General features: G+C 58.0%; 1 protein-coding gene across 1 annotated transcript in view; it reads right to left on the bottom strand.

Annotated features, from left to right (window-relative positions):
- Positions 1–19,626, bottom strand: part of WDR1 (WD repeat domain 1) — a 41,074-nt gene extending 21,448 nt beyond the window's left edge. Inside the window, exons 1-5 of the mRNA XM_065914252.1 lie at positions 19,384–19,626; positions 18,759–18,880; positions 6,809–6,899; positions 2,186–2,333; positions 808–988 (exon numbers count right to left, since the gene is read on the bottom strand). Coding sequence (XP_065770324.1) covers positions 808–988; positions 2,186–2,333; positions 6,809–6,899; positions 18,759–18,880; positions 19,384–19,399 — 558 coding nt within the window. The 5' untranslated portion in view covers positions 19,400–19,626. The remainder of the gene's footprint in view (positions 1–807; positions 989–2,185; positions 2,334–6,808; positions 6,900–18,758; positions 18,881–19,383) is intronic.
- Positions 19,627–22,015: the final 2,389 nt, after the last annotated feature.

Raw genomic sequence — 22,015 nt, 5'->3', positions numbered from 1 at the left:
CACCTCCAGCACCAGGGCTGAGGGCCTTGCAGTGTTTTCACAAGAGACGCTGGAGGGCAGGTTCGGAACCATGACCGCCCCGAGACTCACCGGTGGGCTGTCCCCAGGTGGTACTCTTCCTTCTGTATTCCAGCCTCAGACCCCCAGGCGGGAAAGAAGCCTCGGGGCCGCTCCGGACCCGGGGAGGGCGCTGTGCACAGCTCACCTCCATGGCTAAAATCTCTCACGCCCGTGTCCCACGCCCATCTTGCAGAAGGATCAAGTGAGGCTGAGAGGGTAGGGCCCACGTGCAAAGCTGCGGGGACCGGGGCCCTGCAGTCACTCACACCAGCAGGCTGTGTGGTTCCACTCGGCATCTAGAGCACGCCCCACAGGAGCGCACCCAACTCTGCTCACCACGTGTCACCTTACCGGCGTGACCCTGCCCTCATCCATCTCCCCGGAGGTGCTGGAGGGAACAGACCCAGACATCCCTGGAGCTCAGCTCCTCTGCCATGCTGGTGGCTCAGTGGGCCTCACACTGGCACAACCAGAGGGCAGGCTGCCTCGGGCCTGGGCTCCCCTAACAGGGTACCTCCGGGCCGGGACACTCGCCTGGTCAGATGTGCCCCCCGCCCAGTACCCACATGGTCCCAGGGTGAACCCGCTCCCTGCCCACCCCCAAGGGCTGGAACCATCACCCAGCCAACCTGGCACGAACGCTGTGCACGCATGCTGCCACCAGCATCTAACAGGTCTAGGTTCCGCTGGCTTTACGCACAAGCCACAAAGCTCCCCTAAAACCACCCTCCAGAGAAGCCCACTTACGCCAATCGTGAACTTGAACTTGAACGGTGGCCCCTCAAAGAATGCGGCGCAGTTGTCGTCGCTGCCGGTCACCAGGCGGTATGGCCGGCTCTGCTTGATGTCCACGCTGTTGATGACTTTGTTGTGGCCCGTGATCTCGCCCACGGAGGAGCCGCTGTCCCACAGGAAGACAGCTCCGAACCTTCACCCAACGAGAGGAGTCACGGGAGGAGAAAGGTCAGGCCTGGCAGGTCCCTGGGACGGGTAGCTGTGTCGCTAGTGACCAGGGGCAGGGATGCTGGCGGGGGCAGCCCTGCTCACGACTGTGCTTCACACGTGCTCCCGGAAAGAACCAACATAGCGGCACCCCGGGTCCGTCTGAAATGTGGGAGAGCTTGCAGGAGGGGCCCCGAGGGCCCCCGGTGACCGTGTCTTACAGCCCTAGACCCAAGGAGCCTCCCATGTGAAGATGCCTCAGAAGCACCAGCCAGGCCAATGGCTCAGGGTGCATCAGTTTCAGGGCCGTTTTAATGAGGAGGTAGGGGGAGTGATGGGGGTGTGGCTGGAGACAGGGACCAGGAAACACACCAGCTACCAGCCCCTGCTAGAAATGAGATGCCGCCGTGCAGTCAGCGAGTAGTCAGCAGTCAATGAAAATGTGCTGTCTGCACTGCGAGCTGTGATTCAGTGAAGGAGGAATTAAGACCAACAGGGATGACGTAAGAGACAATGGAAGGATGAACACCCATCAGGACACCCGGTAAGAGAAAGCCTGAGTGAGGGAAACGGAGACGAGTTCAAAGTGCTGGACTGCGCAGGGGGGTTGAGGACGGAACCCTGCCTGCGCCGGGAGCCAGACGCTTGGAGCGAGGTCCTGACCCTGCTGGTCACCGGCCCTGTGAGGGCAGGCAGCCGCCCAGGGCCACCTGCCCAGCGTCCCTCCCCCCAGTAAGGCCGTGTGGGGTGTGCCTCCTGGCGATCACATCCAGCCTCCGCTTGGCAGGTGTGGCGGTGGGGAAGCTTTGGGAGGAACCCCAGTAAACACTCTGAGGAGCCCCACGGTTTGACCTCCATCTCCCTGTATCTAGAACGTATGCATGACAGCACGGGTTCCAGGAGGCAAAGGGCCGAGGATGTCGGATCAGAGGAGGTGCCCGGGCCCAAAGACAAACCCGGGGGTGGTGTGGAGGGCGCTCCCCGTGGCGACACGTGGTTTTTGGACGTGCACCGCTAAAGCCAGTGCTGTATCGAAGGCCCAGCACCCACAGGACTCAACACGCATCCCCATCTGAGCTGCACGGATGTCACCGCAGCCCTCCCACCAGGGCGCCCAGGAGAGAAAGCCAAGCAAGGGACACGGACGGGGGGGAGCAGAGAGCGGGGCGGAGGCCAGACTCACTTCTCCCTGCCTTCCCCGACCACGGCGATCCTCTTACTGTCTTCCGTCCAAGCAACGTCCTTGATCTTCCCAGCGAAGGGCTGGTACTCGTACTTCAGCAGGTGCTCCCTCTGCGTGGTGTCCCAGATCCTCAGCTTCCCAGACACGTCTGCGGGGGCGACGGGCAGTGAGGGCCACGCTAACCGCGGGGCCAGGGCCGCGCGGGCTCCAGGCACACCACGCGGCGCTGCCCGCGGCCCACAGGCTGGTGGGCGGGCTGGGGCGGGGCTGGACGGAGGCGCGGGCATCCAGCAGGCAGCAGCACTCAGACGCCATCGCTCAGAGCCCGCTGCCTCCGTGAGGACCAGCACGGGATCCCTGTGTTTCCTTGGGGATCATGGGCCCTGCACGGGCCATCAGGAAGCCCAGGGACGCATGCATGGTGGCACCCCCCGAACCCCAGAAGCAGTCTGATTTACGACCGTATTCCTTTCCTTGAAGGGGTTCTAACTGGCATGCGGGCTTGGGGCAACTTCCTTTAACATTTAGGAGCTAAGATCTTCATCTGCAAAACGGGACAATCCTAGTGATGCCGGCTCTCCTGTGTGGGCTCTGCAGTGACCGGTGGAAACGAGGGGTGCCCCTGTGCCCTGAAGGCCCCGCTCGTAGAGCCAGGCACCCCACCAGCACCGGTGGCTGACAGCCTCCCAGGAGACACACAGGCTGGGTCTGGGGGGGATGACACTCCAGGGAGAACCTGACGCCAGGCCAGTTTCTCACTGCAGCACTTGCGGCCGATCAGTGATAAAGCATCACCCCCTCCCTGCCCGCCACCACCCTGACGCCAGGTTCCCAGCACCAACCCCGACACGCCCCTTCCCAAAAGAGCAGGAAAGGCGGCGTGTTTTACAGGAACTCTCGAGGCTGGGAGCTCAGCCCCACGTGGCTCAGAGGTGGGGGGTGGGGGTGGGGTGGTGAGGGAAGTCCTGTTCCCCTAGCAGTTCTGTTCGCCCTGCTTCCAGCATCCCTGGCTGCTTCACTGAACATGAGGTCTGGGGGAACAGCTAGGGTCTCCTGTTAGGGTCCACTGGAGGGCGGGTGTTCGCTGCAGATGCAACCCACGCCCCTTGCAGCTCTGGGGGTCTAAAACACCCCCTACGACGGCACCCGAGGGGGGATAACCAGCCAGCAGAGGGCTGTTGCGCCGACAAAGTGAGTCACCACGTGCCAAGTCTCAGACCAGCCCCCAGTCCACTGCAGCCTAGCTAGTCTTTAACTGGTCAGTGGCTTGCCTAGGACTCTGCAGAAGCCACTGGGGACCCCGCCTCTGCAGGCGCCCACCAGGGGCTCCCGTCCGGCCGTGGGACAGCTGGAAGGGGACACGGGCCGCCCTGTGAATGGCACTGATGAGGGGCCCTGGTCTCTGGACCAGGTCCAGCCAGACGGCCTGGCACACTGCCCGAGGTGAGCTTAGAAGCTGGCTTGAGCGAGTTTAGCCCCTCGGCTGAACCAATGGGCCGGCAGGGAAAGGCAAGAAAGGGGCAGAGGCCAGAGAAGGGAAACGTGTACTGCGTGTGCAGAAGGGACATGTGCACTAATGCCCATGCTCACGTGTATGTGTGTGCTCACATTCACGCGCGCACCAGGCCGTGCAGTCCCCGCGCTCAGCCAGTCCAGGGCGCTGCAGTTATGGAAAACACAGCAGCGTCTGCAGCAGGGGTCAGAACACAGCCCCATCCCTGGGCCCCAAGACAGCAGAGCCGCTCTCCCCTTCCCCGGGCTGGGGGTGGGGGTGGGGGCGCCTGCCCTGCCCTCAGCTCACTCCCCACTTAACAGGCCTGGCATCACAGTTCTCCACCGCCCGCCCCCCAATCCCAACCTGGACCATCAGCCTCCTCTGATGGGCCCTGCTGGTGCATTTAATTCTTTTCAGGAGCACTTGGGCTGTAAACAGACGGAGGGGTTAGAGAGCAGGCGTGGCCCCATCGGCCAAGGGCAGCCCTAACCGGGTACCCCTGGGGACCAGGCCCCTGCACTAGGCCACAGGGGTGCGGCACAGACCAGGCACCTGCTTGCAAACACACACACGTCCACGTGCCGCACTCACAGGGCCACAGGGCAGAGCATCACAGTGCTCGGCGGGAGACAGGGTCAGGGGAAGGGCCCCCTCCCTCCACAAGGCTTCCTTCCACCATCCGGAGAGGCGCTCTCCCCAGACAGTACACTGCATCCAGGAACGAACAGGATCTGTTCGTGGGAGCCTATGTCCCCACTTTGGTGAGGGGTTCACACCAGCATCACTGGGGTGTCGGGGTGGAGACTCCTATTTAGGAAACCACCACCCTCCCCCAGCAACCTGGGAAGATCCCCTAGAAAGGTAAATCAGAAAAAAAAAAAAAAAGGTAAATCAGGCCCCGGAATGGCTCCACCCTGAGGCCCACCAGCCAGGAGCCAGGCTCCCCAAAGGCATACACTGCTGTCTGGTTTAGTTAGGGCTGGGGGCCTGGCCTCTGGCCTGGGCTCCTCATCCACGCCTTCCGTAAGGTTCGATCCTTTATCTGAATGTGGACCAGCCAAACTTAGGGGGATCTAAAGACTCGCAGATCTGAGGCTGGAGCCCTGTCTGGGAGAGACCACAGGCTTCTTGAGGTCCCGGGACCCCCAAGCCCACCCTGGACACAGCAGGTGCCGGGTAAGCCTCTTTAGCCAGAGTACAGCACCTTTCCAGCTCCATACTCTACACACCACACTATCTTTAGCCCAGAGCACTAATCTCTGCAGTAAATGTTTCCTGGTCTTTGCTCCACTCAAAGGACCAGCTTGCTAGAATCATAAAACACACCGCCCACGGCCGGCTCGCAGCCCCACCCCGCTCACTTCCCCACCAAACCCGGGAGCTTGCACAAGAGGGAAAACGTGAGATGGAGCCTTTACTTCTGTGGACCGTCCTTTGCAACGGTCTCTGCACCAGCAGGCGAGGACCGTGCTTCCTGCTGGTTCAGTGACCTGCCTGGGGACCGGAGAGCAGGCCTGGGCTTGCGAGTGATTCAGCAGCTGGGCCGTGGCTCCCAGCACCAGGCCGCTGAGCTGCGCCAACCACACTCCTCTCCCGAGAAGACACATTTTAAAAGGCACCAGGGCCAAATCCCGGGCTTTAAATGAAGAGGCATTTTGCTGGCAAGCAAAGCAGGGGCGGTGGGGGCGGGGCTGGGGAATCACAGGGCTAGAGTAAATCATGGGATATAAATTAGAGCAAGTTTTACAGATGGAATCAAGAGTAGGTCTAAACATAAAAATCATTAAGGGCCCACTTCGTGCCAGCTCCTGGCCGAGCCCCACACACAACCCTGGGCGGCTGGCATCAGCCATCAGCGGGCACGCCTCTCACCCTGGAGAGTCCGGGGGTTTCAGGGACAGACACCTGGTCCCCTGTGGTGCCTGCCAGGGCAAGGCCACCCCAGGCATCGCACACGCACTGCTGCACGGGGTCCTCCCCACACCGACCTGGTAGGAACTAAAGCTCCAGTTTACAGACAAGGCAGTTACATCAAGGCCCAGGAAGGGGAGTTATTTTAAGGAAGGCTTGCACAGGTAGGAGGACTTCCCTGGCGGCTCAGCGGTAAAGGAGACTTGGGTTCGATCCCTGGGTTGGGAAGATACCCTGCAGAGGAAAATGACAACCCACTCCAGTATTCTTGCCTGGGAAATCCCATGGACAGAGAAGCCTGGCGGGTTACAGTCCATTGGGTCACAGAGATAAACACAACAGAGCAACTAAACAACAACACCAACAACACAGCTATGAAGGGGCAACCCCTGCAGGGACAACTCTACGCTGCCTCCCAGGCACGGAGGGAGCGGTGTAGACGAACGGCCACTGCTATGTACGATCCCCGCCCTTCTCCACTGGCCACTAGTCCATTCAGCAATTTGCTCATTTCCATCCCTCTCCGGGAGGGAGCTGACAAGGCCCACATCAGCTCATCCACTCAGCCCTTCCTGGGGCCTGGACGCAGCTGGGTGCAGGCAAGGCTGCCCGTCAACACCTGCTGAGTGTACGAACGGATGAATGAATGGGAGATGCGGGGGAGCCAGTCTAACTTGTGTGCCCCCGTCTTTCTCAGCTGTAGACAAGACAGCATCGGGGTGAACATGGTCATCTCATGTCCCACCTCTTGCCCAGTCTCCCACCGAGCCACACAAAGTCCGGCTGCAGGGAGCTGAGACCCCGACTGCCAAAGAGAATGACTGCCTGCCAGAGGCCAGAGTTGTGCCTGATACAGGGAAAAGGGCGGCAGAAGAAGGCGACGCGAGGCAAAGCTACAAGTCAGAAACACACACACACTCAATGGGCTTTGATACATCACAGCACAGTTGCCCTAACAGCAGGTGAGCATCCCCGCTGACCTCCGAGCTGGAACCAGCTGGAACACTGCCAGCTACAGTTCTGGAAAGGGGCTTCTCGGTGGCTTACACTTCCCATGTCAGCCCCACCTACCATCCCCACCCTCCTGGACCTTCTTCCTCCCTGCCTCCTTCACCCACCCACCCAAACTTCCCAAGCCAGGCGCCCAGGACTCAGGGGGGGGGGGGGGTCGGGTCACACCACATGCACCCAGAAGCCACGCGCGGATGGACAGGTACCTCCGGAGGCAATGTAGAAGCCGCTGGGCGCATACTTGGCCACTACCACCTGGTGGGCGTGCTCCGTGTAGATGTCCGCGATGGCCGGGTTCTGCAGGGACGAGACCAGAATGAGCACAGGCAACCCATTAATGGAGTTGGGTGGGAAAATGACATGTGGACGGGGACACACACACACACATGGACGTCAAAACCTCCATAAGGAAAATCACACACACACACACACACACACACACACGTGGACGGGGACACACACACACACATGGACGTCAAAACCTCCATAAGGAAAATCACACACACACACACACACACACACGGACGGGGACACACACACACACATGGACGTCAAAACCTCCATAAGGAAAATCTCACACACACACACGTGGACGGGGACACACACACACACATGGACGTCAAAACCTCCATAAGGAAAATCACACACACACACACACACACACACACACACACACACACACACGTGGACGGGGACACACACACACACATGGACGTCAAAACCTCCATAAGGAAAATCACACACACACACACACACACACACACACACACACGTGGACGGGGACACACACACACACATGGACGTCAAAACCTCCATAAGGAAAATCACACACACACACACACACACACACACACACACACACACGTCAAAACCTCCGTAAGGAAAATCCCAGAAATACACATACCTGCCTGGGTGACAAGAATTCTAGGTAATTTAACTCTTTTATAAGAAGCGAGGTGATTTGCTTTCTTTAGGTACTTGTCAAACAAATATGTATTTTTGAAATACACATGGGACATAAAAGTTTCCTTAGAAAAAAAAAAAAAATCTACGACTCTGATTTTCTCCCACTTGTAGGGGGCTGTTGCCTTCTCTGAGTCCAGCTCCCCAGAGCGGATCTTCCCCGTTCAGAACCAGCTCTCCCCAGGCTGCCAGGCGGCGTCTGACCCAAACCGGAGCCTCTGGCCTGGAGAAGCAGGGACAGGCGGGCAGACAGCTGGGGGCCCCCTCCTCGTCCAAATCCCTCGATTTGGGAAACTCCCTTTCGTGGCTCAAATCCAAGACTGGCTGGACTCTGCATCGAGAACTGGGCCAGCGTTGGAGATCAGGAGCAGTTCTGGACTCAGTAACCAGGCTTAAATGTACAATTTATCAAAGTCGATCACGGCACTCCCCGATTCCCCGACACACACGGCCCGGAGGCCTCAGCAAACCTGCGGCCCCGTGCTGAGATGCTCTGTCATCAGAGCCCAGTGTCCTCCCAGGAGGGCAGAGAGAGCCAGGCATCTAATCCCCGACACCCGCCAACACACGCTCCAGAGCCAAGTGCCTTGTGAAAGGAGCAGCTATGGGCTGTGGATGCGTCCGGTCCCAGGGAGGCTGCTGCGGGTGCATCTGACCTGCCCCCCAACCAGCCCCACCTCTTCCGGCCACCTCGCAGTCTCCCCATCTCCTTAACGCCCCTCAACAAGGACAGAGGCCGGGACTCTACTCAGCGTCCTAGCCGAAGGATCGCCCGCCCCCTCACCCGACAGAGTCCAGAGAAGCGCACCCCTATATCCCAGCTCTGACAACCACCCTCCTACCATTCCTGCAAGCCCCCCACCCCGCCCCGGTCTCCGTAAATGCCGTGCCCCAGCCAGCAACACCTCTCCCTGCCTGCTAACACCCACTTATCAGGCCTGAAGAGCCATCTGCGTGAAGCCTGCCGTGACAGCCCCTCTCTCCTGTGCTTGCAAAGCATTTAACACGACACACACCAAGGTCCCTGGCCCCTTTATCCCTCTCCTCCAACGACTCTTTGACCTGCTCCATGTGCAGTTATCTCCTTTAGCCACCACAGCAGTTAGCAAACAACAGATGCTCAATTTCTTTTTTTTTGGGGGGGGGGAAACTTTACACAGTCCTTTTACCCCGAGGACTTAGCATCACATGATAGAGTAGGTACTTAACATAGATTGTTCATACATTAACCTGATGCAGAATAAACATTTGCAAAAAGTGAAATCAGAGAGACATCAAGCATTCGAAGATATTCTGAATGGCAAATAAGCCCATGCAAAGGCGCTCAATGTCATTAGCCTTTTGGGAAGTGCAAATCACAACTACAGTGAGAAACCACCCTATACCCAGGATAGTCAGGAGAATTAAGACTGACATCACCAAATGTTGGCAAGGATGGGTGGGGTACAGTCTGGAATGTTTACATACTGCTGGGGGGAATGTAAAATAACACAGCTGGAAGAGTTGGGCTGGTTATTTATAAAGCTAAACATAACATTTATGCAAAAACCCCACTCCCAGGTATTTATCCAAGAGAAATAAAAGTGCGGGCTCACAAAAAGACACATGTGAAAGTTCATGACAGCCCCTAAGTGGAAAACAACCGACCCAAAGGTCCATCCCCAGGTGCCTGGAGAAGCAAAGTGCGCTGTCCACCCAAGGAACATGACTCGGCACACACACTGCTGCGGACCCTCAACCACAGGAGCCTGAAAGCCTCACGCCGAATGACAAAGCCGGACGCAAAGGAGAGCACGCTGCAGGGGTCCGTTCTGATCAAAGTCCAGGAAAGGCCAGCCCACGGGCCACAGGAAGCGGGCTGTCTGCTGGGGCTGCCAGGGCCTGGGGGGGAGGGTGGAGAGGCCCATGGATTGACTGGAATGCTGGTGGTGGGGGTGACGGGATGGTATTTAATTTGTCAAAACTCTAGTTATGTGTTTGAAATGGACGGGTTTTATTGTCCCTAAATTACCCTGCCATAAAAGGATGATGTGTGGGATCCAGTAAACGTCCGTTCCCAGCCCAACCTGCTCCGGCGCAGGTTAGCCCTCTGGACTGGAACGTTCTAACGAGGACAACTTCCCTCATAGAGAAGCTGGAGAAAGCGGTCCGTGGCCGGGCGCCACTGAGGCCCTTGTTCCGAGGCTGACTGAGGGCTCTCAGCCCCGCACGTGGGCATGACAGGTGGGAGACCACCCCCCGGGGGGACTCATGCCCAAGGCGATGCCCAGCCCAGCCCTTAAAGGGGAGCGGGGCTGGGGCACGTGGAGAAGTGGAAAGTGAGTTAAGCAGCGGCCCTGGGAGGCAGTCCTGCCCCTACAGACCTTTCCCCTAAAGCGGCTGGGGCGAGTGAAAACTCGGGTCAGTCCCAGCGGGCTCTCCCGGCGCCCCCGTCCACATTCCCAACACAACTGGGGGCGAGCGCCCCGGGCTGAACACAACAAACAGAACACTCCAGAGTCAGCCGCAAAGCCCCGCCCTCGGCTCCCCAGCCTAAGGGGACGCCTCCCTGTCCCCAGAGTCTCCGCGAACTGCAGGGCTGGGGCACCCCTCCCCGGGGACTTCCTTCCTGCCCTCCCCCCGCCCCCCCATCAGGGGACAGGGGCTTCAGGCAGAAACCAGAAGGAAGCCTTGGCATTTGAGGCCCGTGGGTGCCTAGCGGATGTGGGCAGAGCCTGCGAAAACCTCCTGTTCGTCTCGCTGGGTCCCCATGCGCATCCCAGCCCTGCCCCCCCACCCTCCACCCTGGGCGTGTCCCTCCGCAACCCCCCACCTCTGACCCCAGGCCTGTCCTGGCTCTGGCCCTGGCCCGCTGTTCAGCCCTGCCCTGCCCTGCGATCCCAGGCCTGTCCGAAGTCCATCCACCTCATCTCCCCACCCTAGCCAGATTCCAGTTTTTCCTGCTCCTCCTGGGACCAGGACAATACCGTGACAAGATGTGAAATGAACCCTCTGCCTTCCATCAACCCACACCAGGGTCTATGTCCTGACTCTGATCACACATTCAGAGGACCCTGGACCGTTCCCACCTCCCTCCTGTGCGTGGAGGCCCCTCTCCAGCCCAGCAAATGAAGCATTCTCCCCCCACACCTTTTCACACATGGAAGGAAAAATCCCTAAAGCACTCCCCCGTCCCCTAAGCTTTCACATTCCTGTGTCCTCTGAGGCCAGAGGTCACCCGGCACTTTACAGGTAAGGTTAAGGGGGGGCCCCAGCTGCAGGGCATGGCAGCTTTGCCACGACACGCCTGGCCCCCTGGGGAACCCTGTGGACGTGTCGCCACATCAGTGAAGCTATGGGACACAGCCCTGCCCCTCTGGAGCTGCTGCTGGTCTCCAGCGGCCTCCTCCAAACTCTTGACCTGGCAAAGTGACCTTTGGGAGGATTAAGTTTCCAGAGTGCTGGCTTTCTAGACACACCCAGTTCCTAAAAGCAGGCTCTGGAAGCCGACCTGTGCGGTGAACGTAACCTGCGGGGCCCTCTGCTTGCAGAGGACCCAACTCAATGACTGCCAAGCAGCTCCACAAACCTCTCCGCTTCCAGACCTGCAGAACTGAACCCAGAGGCTCAGCCCAGGGTCTGGCCAGCCCACTCTGCTCGACCTTGGAGGCTCCCTCTCTCACCCAGAGGAAGCAGCCCTAAGCCACAGTCCAAAGTCCATTTCCCATTCTGCCCCTGCCCTCCTCCAGCAGGTCACTCGCTCTGACAGTCTTCCCTTTATTCGCCGCAGGCTGGAATACCTTCCCTACTTCCCAGATAACCTTCTCTGAATTATCTTCTAAGGCTCGGGCAAAGGCTCCCTGCGTCCTCCAGGAAGCCTTCCCTGATGCTCCAAGGTAGAAATGATCTCTCCCAGCCCAGAGCCCGCACTACTCTCCCTACCCTCCCGCCCTTATTTGCTACCTTGGGCACATGTCATTCTTACACCTGCAAAGCTTCTAAGTGGACCCCCACAGAGGGCAGAGCCCAGGTCTGATTCACCACTGCAACTTCTGACCACCCCCCTCCACCCTGAAAAGACTGGGGCATGCCAGTCCCCAGAAGCCATTTATGAAAACACAGCCATCATATGCTGATGACCACACAGACAGCCGGGGTGACCCTTCAGTTGATTCTCTTTGAAACCTCACAGTACCCCTACGGGTAACCTTAGGACCCCATTTTACAGGCAAAGAGGTGGGGCAGAGAGACTTGGAGGGATGCGCCCAAGTAAGTGGGGGGGCTGGGACCTGAACTCAGCTGAGCGCCCTTGCACCTCTTGGTTCTACTCCATGACCTACGTGTGGAGTCACTGTCAGCCTGATTCCTAACTCAGGGAATAGAGGTTTGCACCGATGGTGACAGCTACCCAGCTACCTACCTGGAAGTGTAGAGCCTGGAGGCTGGAGGTGGGCGGGAGTGGCCACACCCGGAACCTTCCTTCTGGCTCCCTGCCCAGCCCCCACCCTGAAGCAAACCAAGCCCTAGTTGAACAGGGGCCCGAGGGGGTCCCCCCATGTGAGACTGGGCACACCACTCCCCGCTGGACCCAGCACGACGCCACCTCCCTTCCTGTCCCTCCTTTCCCTCTGCCTGCCCACGGCATTCGGAGGAGTCAGGAGGGGAGATTCTGGGGGTTAGGGTCAGCCCCCCTAATGTAACCAGGGACAGAGCCGCCGCTCTGCTGCAGCCTTTTCTTTGCCTCCCCGCCAAGGGTAGGAAACGGTAGCTCAGATGGTGAAGAACCTGCCTGCCAACGCAGGAGACGCGGGTTTGATCCCAGGGTCGGGAAGATCCCCTGGAGAAGGGAATGGCAACCCACTGCAGTATTCCTGCCTGGGAAATTCCATGGAGAGAGGAGCCTGGTGGGCTAGAGTCCATGGTGTTGCAAAGAATCAGACGACTGAGCAAGTAAATGACAACAATAAAGGATAAGAAAGATACCCAAAGGCCCGAGTGAGTCCGTAACAACGCTGAGGACACAAGCTCAACTTCCAACCTCCATGGACTTGTATTCACTGTCCAGACTCCCTCCATCTCTGCTGTCTCAACCCCCCCCCTTCCTGGAAAACTCTTACTCACCCTCCAAAACCCAACTCAAAAGTGCCCTTGCTCCAGAAACCTTCCCAGAGGCTCTGTAACACAGCTGGCCCTTCGCTTGTGTTCCCAAAGCACCGAGGACACACTTCTTTCAAAGCGCTAACCTGGTGAGTTGGAATGTTACCTACCCGGGTTCTTTGCTCGCCCCTGCTGACATTTTGGGCTGGGCAACTCTTTGTTGCAAGACAGTCCTGCGCATTGTGGGATGTTTGGCAACACCCCTGGCCTCTGCCCACTAGATACCAGTAGCACAAAAATGTCTTCAGATATTGCCAAACACCCAACAGGGTGCGGGTGGGGGCAAAACTGCCTCTCACTGAGAACCACTGATTTAACCTTGGGCACCATGGCTACGGGCCTGGCTTGGCAAGACAGGGAATGTGTGTGGGAAACGTCCGGGCTGAGGACTGGATGCAGCAGCTGACGATGCCTTCATCTTCAAGCAGCTTCCTAATTGCCTCCCTCCTGCCTCACATGGATTTCCCAGGTGGCGAAGTGGTGAAGAATCTGCCTGCCAATGCAGGAGACGAGGGAGACGTGGGTTCAATCCTCAGGTGGGGAAGATCCCACCGGGAAAGCAGGATGGCAACCTGCTCCAGTATTCTTGCCTGGAAAATTCCATGCACAGGGGAGCCTGGGGAGCTACAGTCGGTGGGGTCACTAAGTCAGACACGACTGAGCTGCCGCGCATGCATGCACCTGCCTCACACCTTAGCTACAGAACCGTCTCTCCACGGACTTGACCACACTGCTCATCCTTTTCGTGGTTCTGGTGGCCTCAGGCCAGGGCTGGGCTATGGTGGGGCGGCCTGACCCCCAGCACCAGCGTCCAGCACCCTCTCCTGCCTGCCTATAACTCCCCCTGCCCCAGGGCTCCGGCCACAAGGGTCCACAACCTGTTCGGGACTCTCTTCCCAGCCCTGCTCCACCTGACTGGTCCCTTCCTGGGCCCCCAGCTGCTCAAGATCCCCTGGGACGACACCGCCTGGCACCTTTCTTCCTCTCGGCATCAGTCCTGAGTGTCGGTTTCCCCTGGAGACGGTGAGCTCTGTGAGGACAGGCCTTTGCCGGAGAGTGTCCAGAGCCAGGCCTGGGCTCCGCTACAAAGCAGGTGCTTACATATAGTTGTAACAGGATCAAGTCGGGCTCAAGCTCAGGAAGTGGAGGGGGCAAGGAGGGTGGGAGAGAAGTGGAAGTGACCCCCCGAGCCAGCTGACCCTGGGGTGGGGGAGGGGTTCCCAAGATGACTGGCAATGGGTGGACACTGACATCACAGCCCAAGCACCTGAAGGTCATTAGCCCAGAAGCCAGTGGGGCGTAGCCCCACCCCTCAGGGACCCCCCCCAACAGCTCTGGAGCCCAGCATCCTTGCCCGTTAAAAGGTCAGACCACAGGACCCCAGTGCTCTCCTGGCCCGACCCCATGCCTGTGCTGCCCGCCGGCCTTCTGTCCAGGTGGCGATCAAACACGCCACCTCCTTTTGTCGCCGGGCGGCCCGTTTCAGCCCCACCCGAGGCAGTGGGCTCCTCGAGGGCAGGGGCACTGTCCCCGCGCTGCCCGTAGAGCACGCAGCCGTCCTGGGCAGGAGCAGGGACTCGGGGCACGTGTCATGGGACAGAAGGGACACAGTCTGTTCTCCTCTGGCCATCTGTCCCTCCGCGTACACACCCCACCCCACCTGAAGGGGACGCCCAAGGTGGTCCTTCTGCACGCTGACTGGCAGCAGGTCACCCCGTGGGAAGCTCAGCGCTCGAGTTCAACATCCCCTAAGCTGGCCTCCAGGGCTTCTCAGGTGGCCCAGTGGTAAAGAAGCCACCTGTTGATGCAGGAGGCAAGGAGACCTGGGTCTGATCCCTGGGTCGGGAAGATCCCCTGGAGGAGGGCACGGCAACCCACTCCAGTGATCTTGCCTGGGAAATCCCATGGACAGAGGAGCCTGGCGGGCTACAGTCCATGGGGTCACAAAGGACTTGGACATGACTGAGCACACAGCACGCATGCAAGCTGGCCCCTGCCCTACTCGGGATGAGTCCACAGATCCTGTGCTTGGAAGCATAGCAACAACAAACTGCTATAAACCACAACCCCTGGAATTTAACTTCACATACATCATTTTTTCCCATATCCATACGTGTGTGTGTCTATACAGTGGGAAGATCCCCTGGAGAAGGAAATGGCAACCCGCTCCAGTATTCTTGCCTGGAGAATCCCCATGGACAGAGGAGCCTGGCAGGCCACAGTCCATGGGGTCGCAGAGTCGGACTCGACTGAGCGACTACCACACACGCATATAGTTCATTCCAGATTTGGAATGTAGGGATTGCAGAGCTTCAAAAGCAAGCCCCAAGCCTGCCCGTGTAGCAGATCTGCTGGCTGCTACTGGCAGCGGGCACTCACTTGCCAGAGCCAGTTTACAGGGAAGTGATCCCAGGCGGTTTAGAACGTGAAGAAGCTCCTTCACAGCCACTGAAGGGGGCAGGGGGAGGGGAACCTTCCAACTACACTGTGGGCAGGGGGCGATGGGGCCTCCAGGCACAAGTGTATCAGGTTCCCTCCTTCTGGAATGTTCCTTTCTGGATGGCCACCTCACTGCCTGCTTTGAACGCGGCAGAGAATTTCTTTTGCTAGGTGTGGCAATCAAACGTGTTGAGAGAAAACAGGTGAGAAACGTTCTTTGCCACCAGCTTGCCAAGTGCCGGGATGCTGGGTTCACCAAGCAACTTTGAAAAGGCAGCAAAGTGAATGAGAGCTGTGGATCCAAGTGGAAGGTGAGCAAGGGCCTGATGCCTGCTCGGTGGGAACAAAGGCGGGATCCGCCACTCAGTAAGTCCAACTCTCTGTAGCCCTTGGGGCTCCTCTGTCCATGCAGTACTCCTGGCAAGAGTACTGGAGTGGGCTGCCATTTCCTTCTCCAGGGGATCTTCCTGACCTAGGGATCGAACCTGTTTCTCCTGCATGGCAGGCAGATTCTTCACCATCTGAGCCACCGGGGGGCCTTTCTTACTTCCATACAGTAAAACCTTCTGTGTCTGCCTATCATCTCCGCCACACAGCCCGCCTTTCAATCAAGAGGAGACTTACTGAGCACCGACTACGTGCCGGGCACCGTGCTAGGCTGGGACACGGCAGGTGAGAGTGGCTGCTCGCCGTCTGGCTCCTGGAAGGCCAGGATGGGAGGGCCACTTGGGAGGCGAAGCTGCCACAGCAAATGGGCAGCGAGTCATGCTGCTATTTGAGGAAAGAATGCGCAGACAAGGGACACAGCAAGGCCCAAGTCCGGAGACCCACACGCAGCCAGCTTCAGGGAGGGCGTGGAAGCGGGGGCCTGGAGCCCCAGGGGCAGAAGGTGGCGGTGAGGAGAGGTCGGGGGTGCAAGGCTGGACAGCGGGGCACCATCGGTGCCAGATGGGAGAGCAAAGAACAGATCGACCCCGAATTTTAATAACTGGTCCAGCAGCAGTGCTGAGGGCAGGCTGGAGGAGGGCCAGGGAGGAAGGCCAATTTGGCCTTTTGTTTTTGCAGTCCAGGCAAGATAGTATGATGAGGGTGGAAGCAGCGAAAAATCCATCAGATTTGGAAGTCTTTGAATGCAGAGGCAATAGGACTCACTGCAGAACTAAATATGGTGTGGAAAGGGGAAGTCCAAGGCTGGGGCCAGAACAACTTGGCGGAGTGGCGGTCGCCATTCTGGGGATGGACATGTGGGAAACCCAACTGTGGGGAGGGCGTGTTCAGTGTGAGCCGCCCATCAGACGTTCTGTCGGACATTCCCGATCTGGTCCCCTCCTATCATGTCTCTTCTAGACTCTGAGCCTGTATTCCAACCAGACAGCATTCCTCTCTTATTTCCTCAATATTCATGAGAGTTATGTCTGTTTTTTCCCCAGGAATACTCCGCCCTAGCAAAAACTGTTCCCACCTTGACTTGAGCACCAGTGGTCCACTCCCATCAAACAAAAGCCTAAACGCCTCATGGGACTTCCAGAACAGGGTGGAAGAACACATCTGCACCCCGGTGCTGTCCTGGCCCTGCACTTACAAACAGATGGGAAAGGTAAGCAGACGCGCCCTCCAAAGGGAATGGTAAACTCAAGGGGGCAAGGATGAAAAGCTCAGAAGAGGCACTTCCCTGGTGGTCAAGCGGTTGGGAATCCACCTTGAAATGCGGGGGATGCCGGTTCTATCCCTGGTTGGGGAGCTGGGATTCCCACCAGCCACAGGGCAACTAAGCCCTCATGTTGCAACGACTGAGCCAGGCTTCTCTAAGAGAGAGAAGCTCGTGTGCTGCAACTAAGACCTGTCGCAGCCAAAAATAATTATTAAAAAAAAAAGCTCAGAATAAGCAAGCAGAAAATAGAATAGGTTCCGTAAGTTAGGGAATGCCTCCTGCAAAGAGGGTGCTTATCCGTGACTGTAAACAGCATCTCCATTGGAAGGGGCTCCATTTACTGGCTGCCTTCCTTTCGTTGAGCTGGACCCCTGTTCTGAGCAGTGGGTCCCCTTGGCGGTTGGAGCAGTGAGGTGAGGAAGATGTGGTTTAAAGGAGAAGCTGCAGGTTAAGAAACTTTCATGGCACCAGACACACAGTAGGTCTTCATGGGTGGGCTCCCATCTGGAAGTGAGTATAGCCCGCCGTGACGTGTGTGTTCCTTGTTAGAGGCAAACACAAGCATTCATTCCGCTGCCCTGTATCCCCGAGAATGCCTTCACTCATTTTATTTGACAAACTACAGTATCTATCTACTTAGGGCCATCTCAACTTTTTTTTCCCTCAATATCTCAGAAGCTCTCTGGAGACCTCCAGATCTTTATGATCTAAGTCCCTGGCCATGTTTTCCCCAGTTCTAAGTGAGTCCGGATCAGCTTTCGAGGAATCTGTGTCTAGCAGAGGAGCTGTTAGCACCTTCAAAGCACATTCACACCCACCCACCCCTTCAAGTGAGGGGCCAAGCCATCCTGGGCAGGGCAGAAACTGCCAAATGCTTTGTCTCCCAGCCGATGGCTTTAGGGAGCGGGGTGGGGAGGCAGAGCCAGCAGCATCTCAGACCTCACAGACAAGGAAATCAAGACCACAGAGCCCCTGCACTGCTTCAGCCAGCTCTGAGGTTCACAGAGCAACGCTGTTCAAAGCAACGGTTCCAGTGCCACAAGGACATGTACCCTGAATTTAAGCTCACACTCCTTGGGAGGGGGCATCGCCAATCAAAAGTCATCCACCTACAGACTGTGTACAAGCCCCACCCAGGAAGCTCAGGAGAACCCTGCCCCGACACACAGACAGTAGGGAAAGGCCATGTTGCTACCTCCAGCTTCCACCCCCACCCCCCACTCAGTCCAGGCAGGCAGAAAAGATTTCACTGTGTAATCTCAGCAGTGGGAAGAGTGACAAGCACACTGGGTCATTTCGATAATTACAGAGAAGTAACGGAGTATTTTCGAGGACTTCCCAAGGAATGGTTTCTAGAAGCCTTCTCAGCCTGGGTACAGGAGGCCTGTGCAGATGATTCACGGGGATAAACTGGTTCCTTATTTTGCAGTGGGGCTCAGACCGCGCGAGGGGGAAGACCAGGCTGGAAGGGTAGAGACCTGGGTGTGAGCCCCATCTCTGCCACACTGGGGGACCCTGGGTGTGCCATGAGTACTGGGTGTCCGCCGGGCATGCAGGGTCTCCCTCAGGGGGGCCCGGGCCAGCGGGACAAGTCGGGGAGCCTCAAATCATCTCCATTTTACAGATGAGTAAACCGGGGCTCAGAGAGGCCGAGTCACCAAACACCCCAAGGGTCAACGTCCGATCCCTCAAACCCAGAGCCCTTCACTTGAAGGGAACTAAATCTGAGCCTCGGCGTCCCCCACGGAGAAAGAGAATTGGGCCTGGATACATCTGCAGCTGTCTCCCTTGGCTTCCGAGGTGTGGTCCCGGAGGCTGAAGGGGGCGTGGCGTCCTCGCCCCAGGCCGCTGGGCCGGAGCGGAGGGGGGTGCAAGGGGAAGGCTTCACCCCAGAGCAGGGCGGGTGGTCAGGGAAAGAACCGGCATCCGGGCGGCGGCCGGTGGAGGCGGGGAGGCGAGGTACTCACGTCTATGTTCCTTAGGATGACGCACTTGCCATTGGTGTAAAGAAAATTGTTGCCCTTGGGGTCGCCGCCGACGATTTTGGAGACACCCCTCTCCACCTGGGGGAGGCTGGCGAACACCTTCTCTGCAGAGACACAAACGCAGCCAGGCACCTAAGGGCCAGCCCCGCGCCGGGATGAGGGCGGAGGGGAGGGAAAAGGGGAGAGGAAAAAAAAAGGGGGGGGGGGGGCGGCCCTGGACTGGTCTCGGCCGGTCACCTGTTGCCTCCAACCCGGAGGGGCGGCCGCCACTTTGAAGGAGCGCAGGGGACCGGCGCGACTTCCTGGTCGGCGCGCTCCCTTAACCAGGCCCTGCAGGGAGATGCGGGGACTTCCACGGGGCCCCGACCGCATCGCCAACTTTGGGGCGCCCTCCTCGCCTTCCCCCGCCCTGCGAGGGATCGCTGCCCGGCGCCCCCGGAGGGCGGCGGGCGCTCACCAGCCGGCTCCCGCACCCCTCCCCCGCGCCCCGCGGACCTCGCCGGACCACCCACGCCCGGCCGGTGGCCGAGGGGGCCAGGCAGGCAGGCAGGCAGGGCGGGCGCCCACCCCCGGGGGCGGGGGGCGCGCACCGGGCCGCGGCACTTACTGATCTCGTACGGCATCCTTGCCCACTTGTTACCGCGCCGCGCTCGCCAGAGAGCCTCTAGGGGCCGCGCGCGCCGCGAATCAGACCTGGCCGAGGCCGAGCCCGGGGACAGGGGCCGAAAGGCGGCGCCGGGCGTGCAGGGCGCGGAGTGGGGCGGGGGGGGCGGTCCGAGGCCGGGTCTCCGAGGCCGGCTCGCGCCCTGCCCTGCGCGCTGCCGCTGCGGACGCGCCGAACCCGGAAGCGCGGTCCCGCGCGCGCGGCTCGCCCCCCAGCTTTGACCATATATAGTCAAGCGCTCGGCTCGGCGGCTGCGGCTCCGGCGAGCCTGCGCGGACCTGGCCGCCGCCGCGCCCCACCCCTCCCCGCGCGGGCCCCGCCCAACGCGCCCCGCCTCCGGAAGTGACGTAACCGCGACCGAGTGAAAAGGCGGCGTGGTCAGCGCGGGGCCTCAGACCGCCGCTGGGAGCCGGAGGGAGAAGAGTTGGCGCTTCGAGCAGTTAGGGGAAGGGTGGGCTAAGGAAGTTGGGGTTTTTTATTTTGCTGAAGTTTTGCAGACGCTCAAATCACTGGAGCGTCAGGATAAGGCTTGTGTTTGCGTAGCGGGCATTTACCTAGCTGCCAGCCTTCTGGCCCAGTGAGCGTCCTCCTTGGGTTTTGCAAACACAGGAGTGCTTTTTCTTGCTTGCTTCTTTAAAGCATGACTAACTGGCAGTCGGCATTCCTCGCAAAAAGGAGCTGCAGGAGGAGTTTTACGGATGTGTTTTGCGGGGCCCGAGCTCTCTTAAAAACTTTTTAGAAAACTAGTATCGCAAGAGCAGAGAGGAGAGGGATATAGGTTCTTAAAAAAAAAAAAACTAATTTCCTAATGAAAGCAGAAGAAAGGGGGGAACTTCCACTTGTAAGGCTGAAGCAGCGGCTCGTTGCTAGGGGAAAAGCAAGTTGAGATGTTATTTGGAAACTCATCTTTCAGTGTCGGGTACTGCCTCTCTCGGGATTTACAGGGACGGTGGGGAGGAGGAGGGTAACGTAAAGTCAGAAACCTCAGGGTGAGCCTTGATTTTTCTTGAACCTACTGGGAATATTTTTAATGCTTAACTTCTATTCATTTGAAGCTTTAAGAGTTTTCAACATATAAAAATTGAAAAAACATTAGAACAAAGATCTTGGCGTCAGACATAGGAAGCGATGTACTGATCATAAGGAATTGCTCGCGGTGGAAGCTTCCAGAGTGAGGGTGGTCAGTGTGTCTTTCTCTGCCAGACCAAGCCTGTGCGACCTCCCGGGGGCCGCTATCCTGGCCTCTGGCGCTCTTGGGAAATGTTCCGGAGTTGTAGGGGACATGGTACCTGGGTTGGCTCTATTTTTGAATTGCATCCAGGTTCATTCCTTGTGTCTTTACTGAATAGCCTACAGAGCTCTGAAGGCGCACCTGCGTGAACACAGGTGTGTCCTATCTGGTCTAGGCATTTGCTGCTCCTGCCCTGCCCCACCTTCACCTGTCTGCTCTTCAGGCTGCAGCCTATTTTAAAATTGAAAATGTCTGTTCCTCTGTCAAACCTGTAGGTGCTCGGTCTCAAAGTTGAAGCAAAAGTCATGAAAATGGCCTAACTGAGCTCTATGTGCTAGATCTCAGATTTCCATGAGACTATCTTCCTTTCTTTCTGCTCTGCTCCCTATTTTCTGCAGCACCCCAGCTTCCTGGGTGTTCCACGAATGCCCCAGCCTTGCTCTTGCCTCCAGGGCTTCTATAACCTCTGTCCACTACCTGGAATTACTCAAAACTACTTAAATGTGAGTGTCCTTTATTCAGGGAACCCCACCCCCCATCCTGATCACCTAACTGGCTCTAAACCTCCCAACCCCTACACATACCTCCTTGATACTCTGGTCCCGGTTATCTGGAGTGTGTCCCTGACAGGGTAGATGCTCAAATGGCTGACCCCAGACCCCATGTGCAGTCCTCAATTGAGAAACAGTGGCTGTGAAAGGTGGTTTTGTGAACTGAACCACCCTAGAGATGTTGCCAGAACAAAGGGAAAACAAGTGATCTACAGGTGGGGGCTGTAATCATCTGAGAATTGGGACTGGGATTAAGATCAGCTGTGCTAACTTTTTGCCCCTCAGGCATCTTTATAACTGAAGGACTGACTCTAAAACTAAAGCCTTAACCTCAAGCCCTTGAAAGCAGATAACCCTTGTGCATGGGGGTAAAACCTTGTTGGACTCATAAATGAGACTATGCAGCAAATTTAGAGCTAAATTCCGAACCCCTGGCAGGAGGCTAGGCTCTATAGCTTAGGAGGTAGTTAAGTTGGTCTGGGGACTTGAGTTTGGATGGGTGTTATGGATGCTGGCCTTTGCTATAAAAATCATGTCACAGAAAACATGACTTGGCAGGGAGTTGCAGGGGTTGGAAGGAAGAGGGACACGGGGTGCTCTTTGCCTGGGGTAATCCCAGCTTGGTTCATCTCCACTGTAAGGGCGCAGCAGTCCTTGAGTTGGTGTCAGCTGTGACTAGCTGTTACTAATCCCTTTAATACAAGTGTGAATGCACTCGGTTTCTGACGGGGACCCTGAAACGACTGTACCCCAGTCTGTGATGGCTGTGTCACCCAGCCACTCCTGAGACCCT

Source organism: Muntiacus reevesi, chromosome 22, assembly GCF_963930625.1.
Source record: "Muntiacus reevesi chromosome 22, mMunRee1.1, whole genome shotgun sequence".
Classification (NCBI taxonomy): Eukaryota; Metazoa; Chordata; class Mammalia; order Artiodactyla; family Cervidae; genus Muntiacus; species Muntiacus reevesi.
The sequence above is the reverse complement of the archived record's forward strand: the minus strand, read 5'-3'. Positions and strand labels throughout refer to the sequence as shown.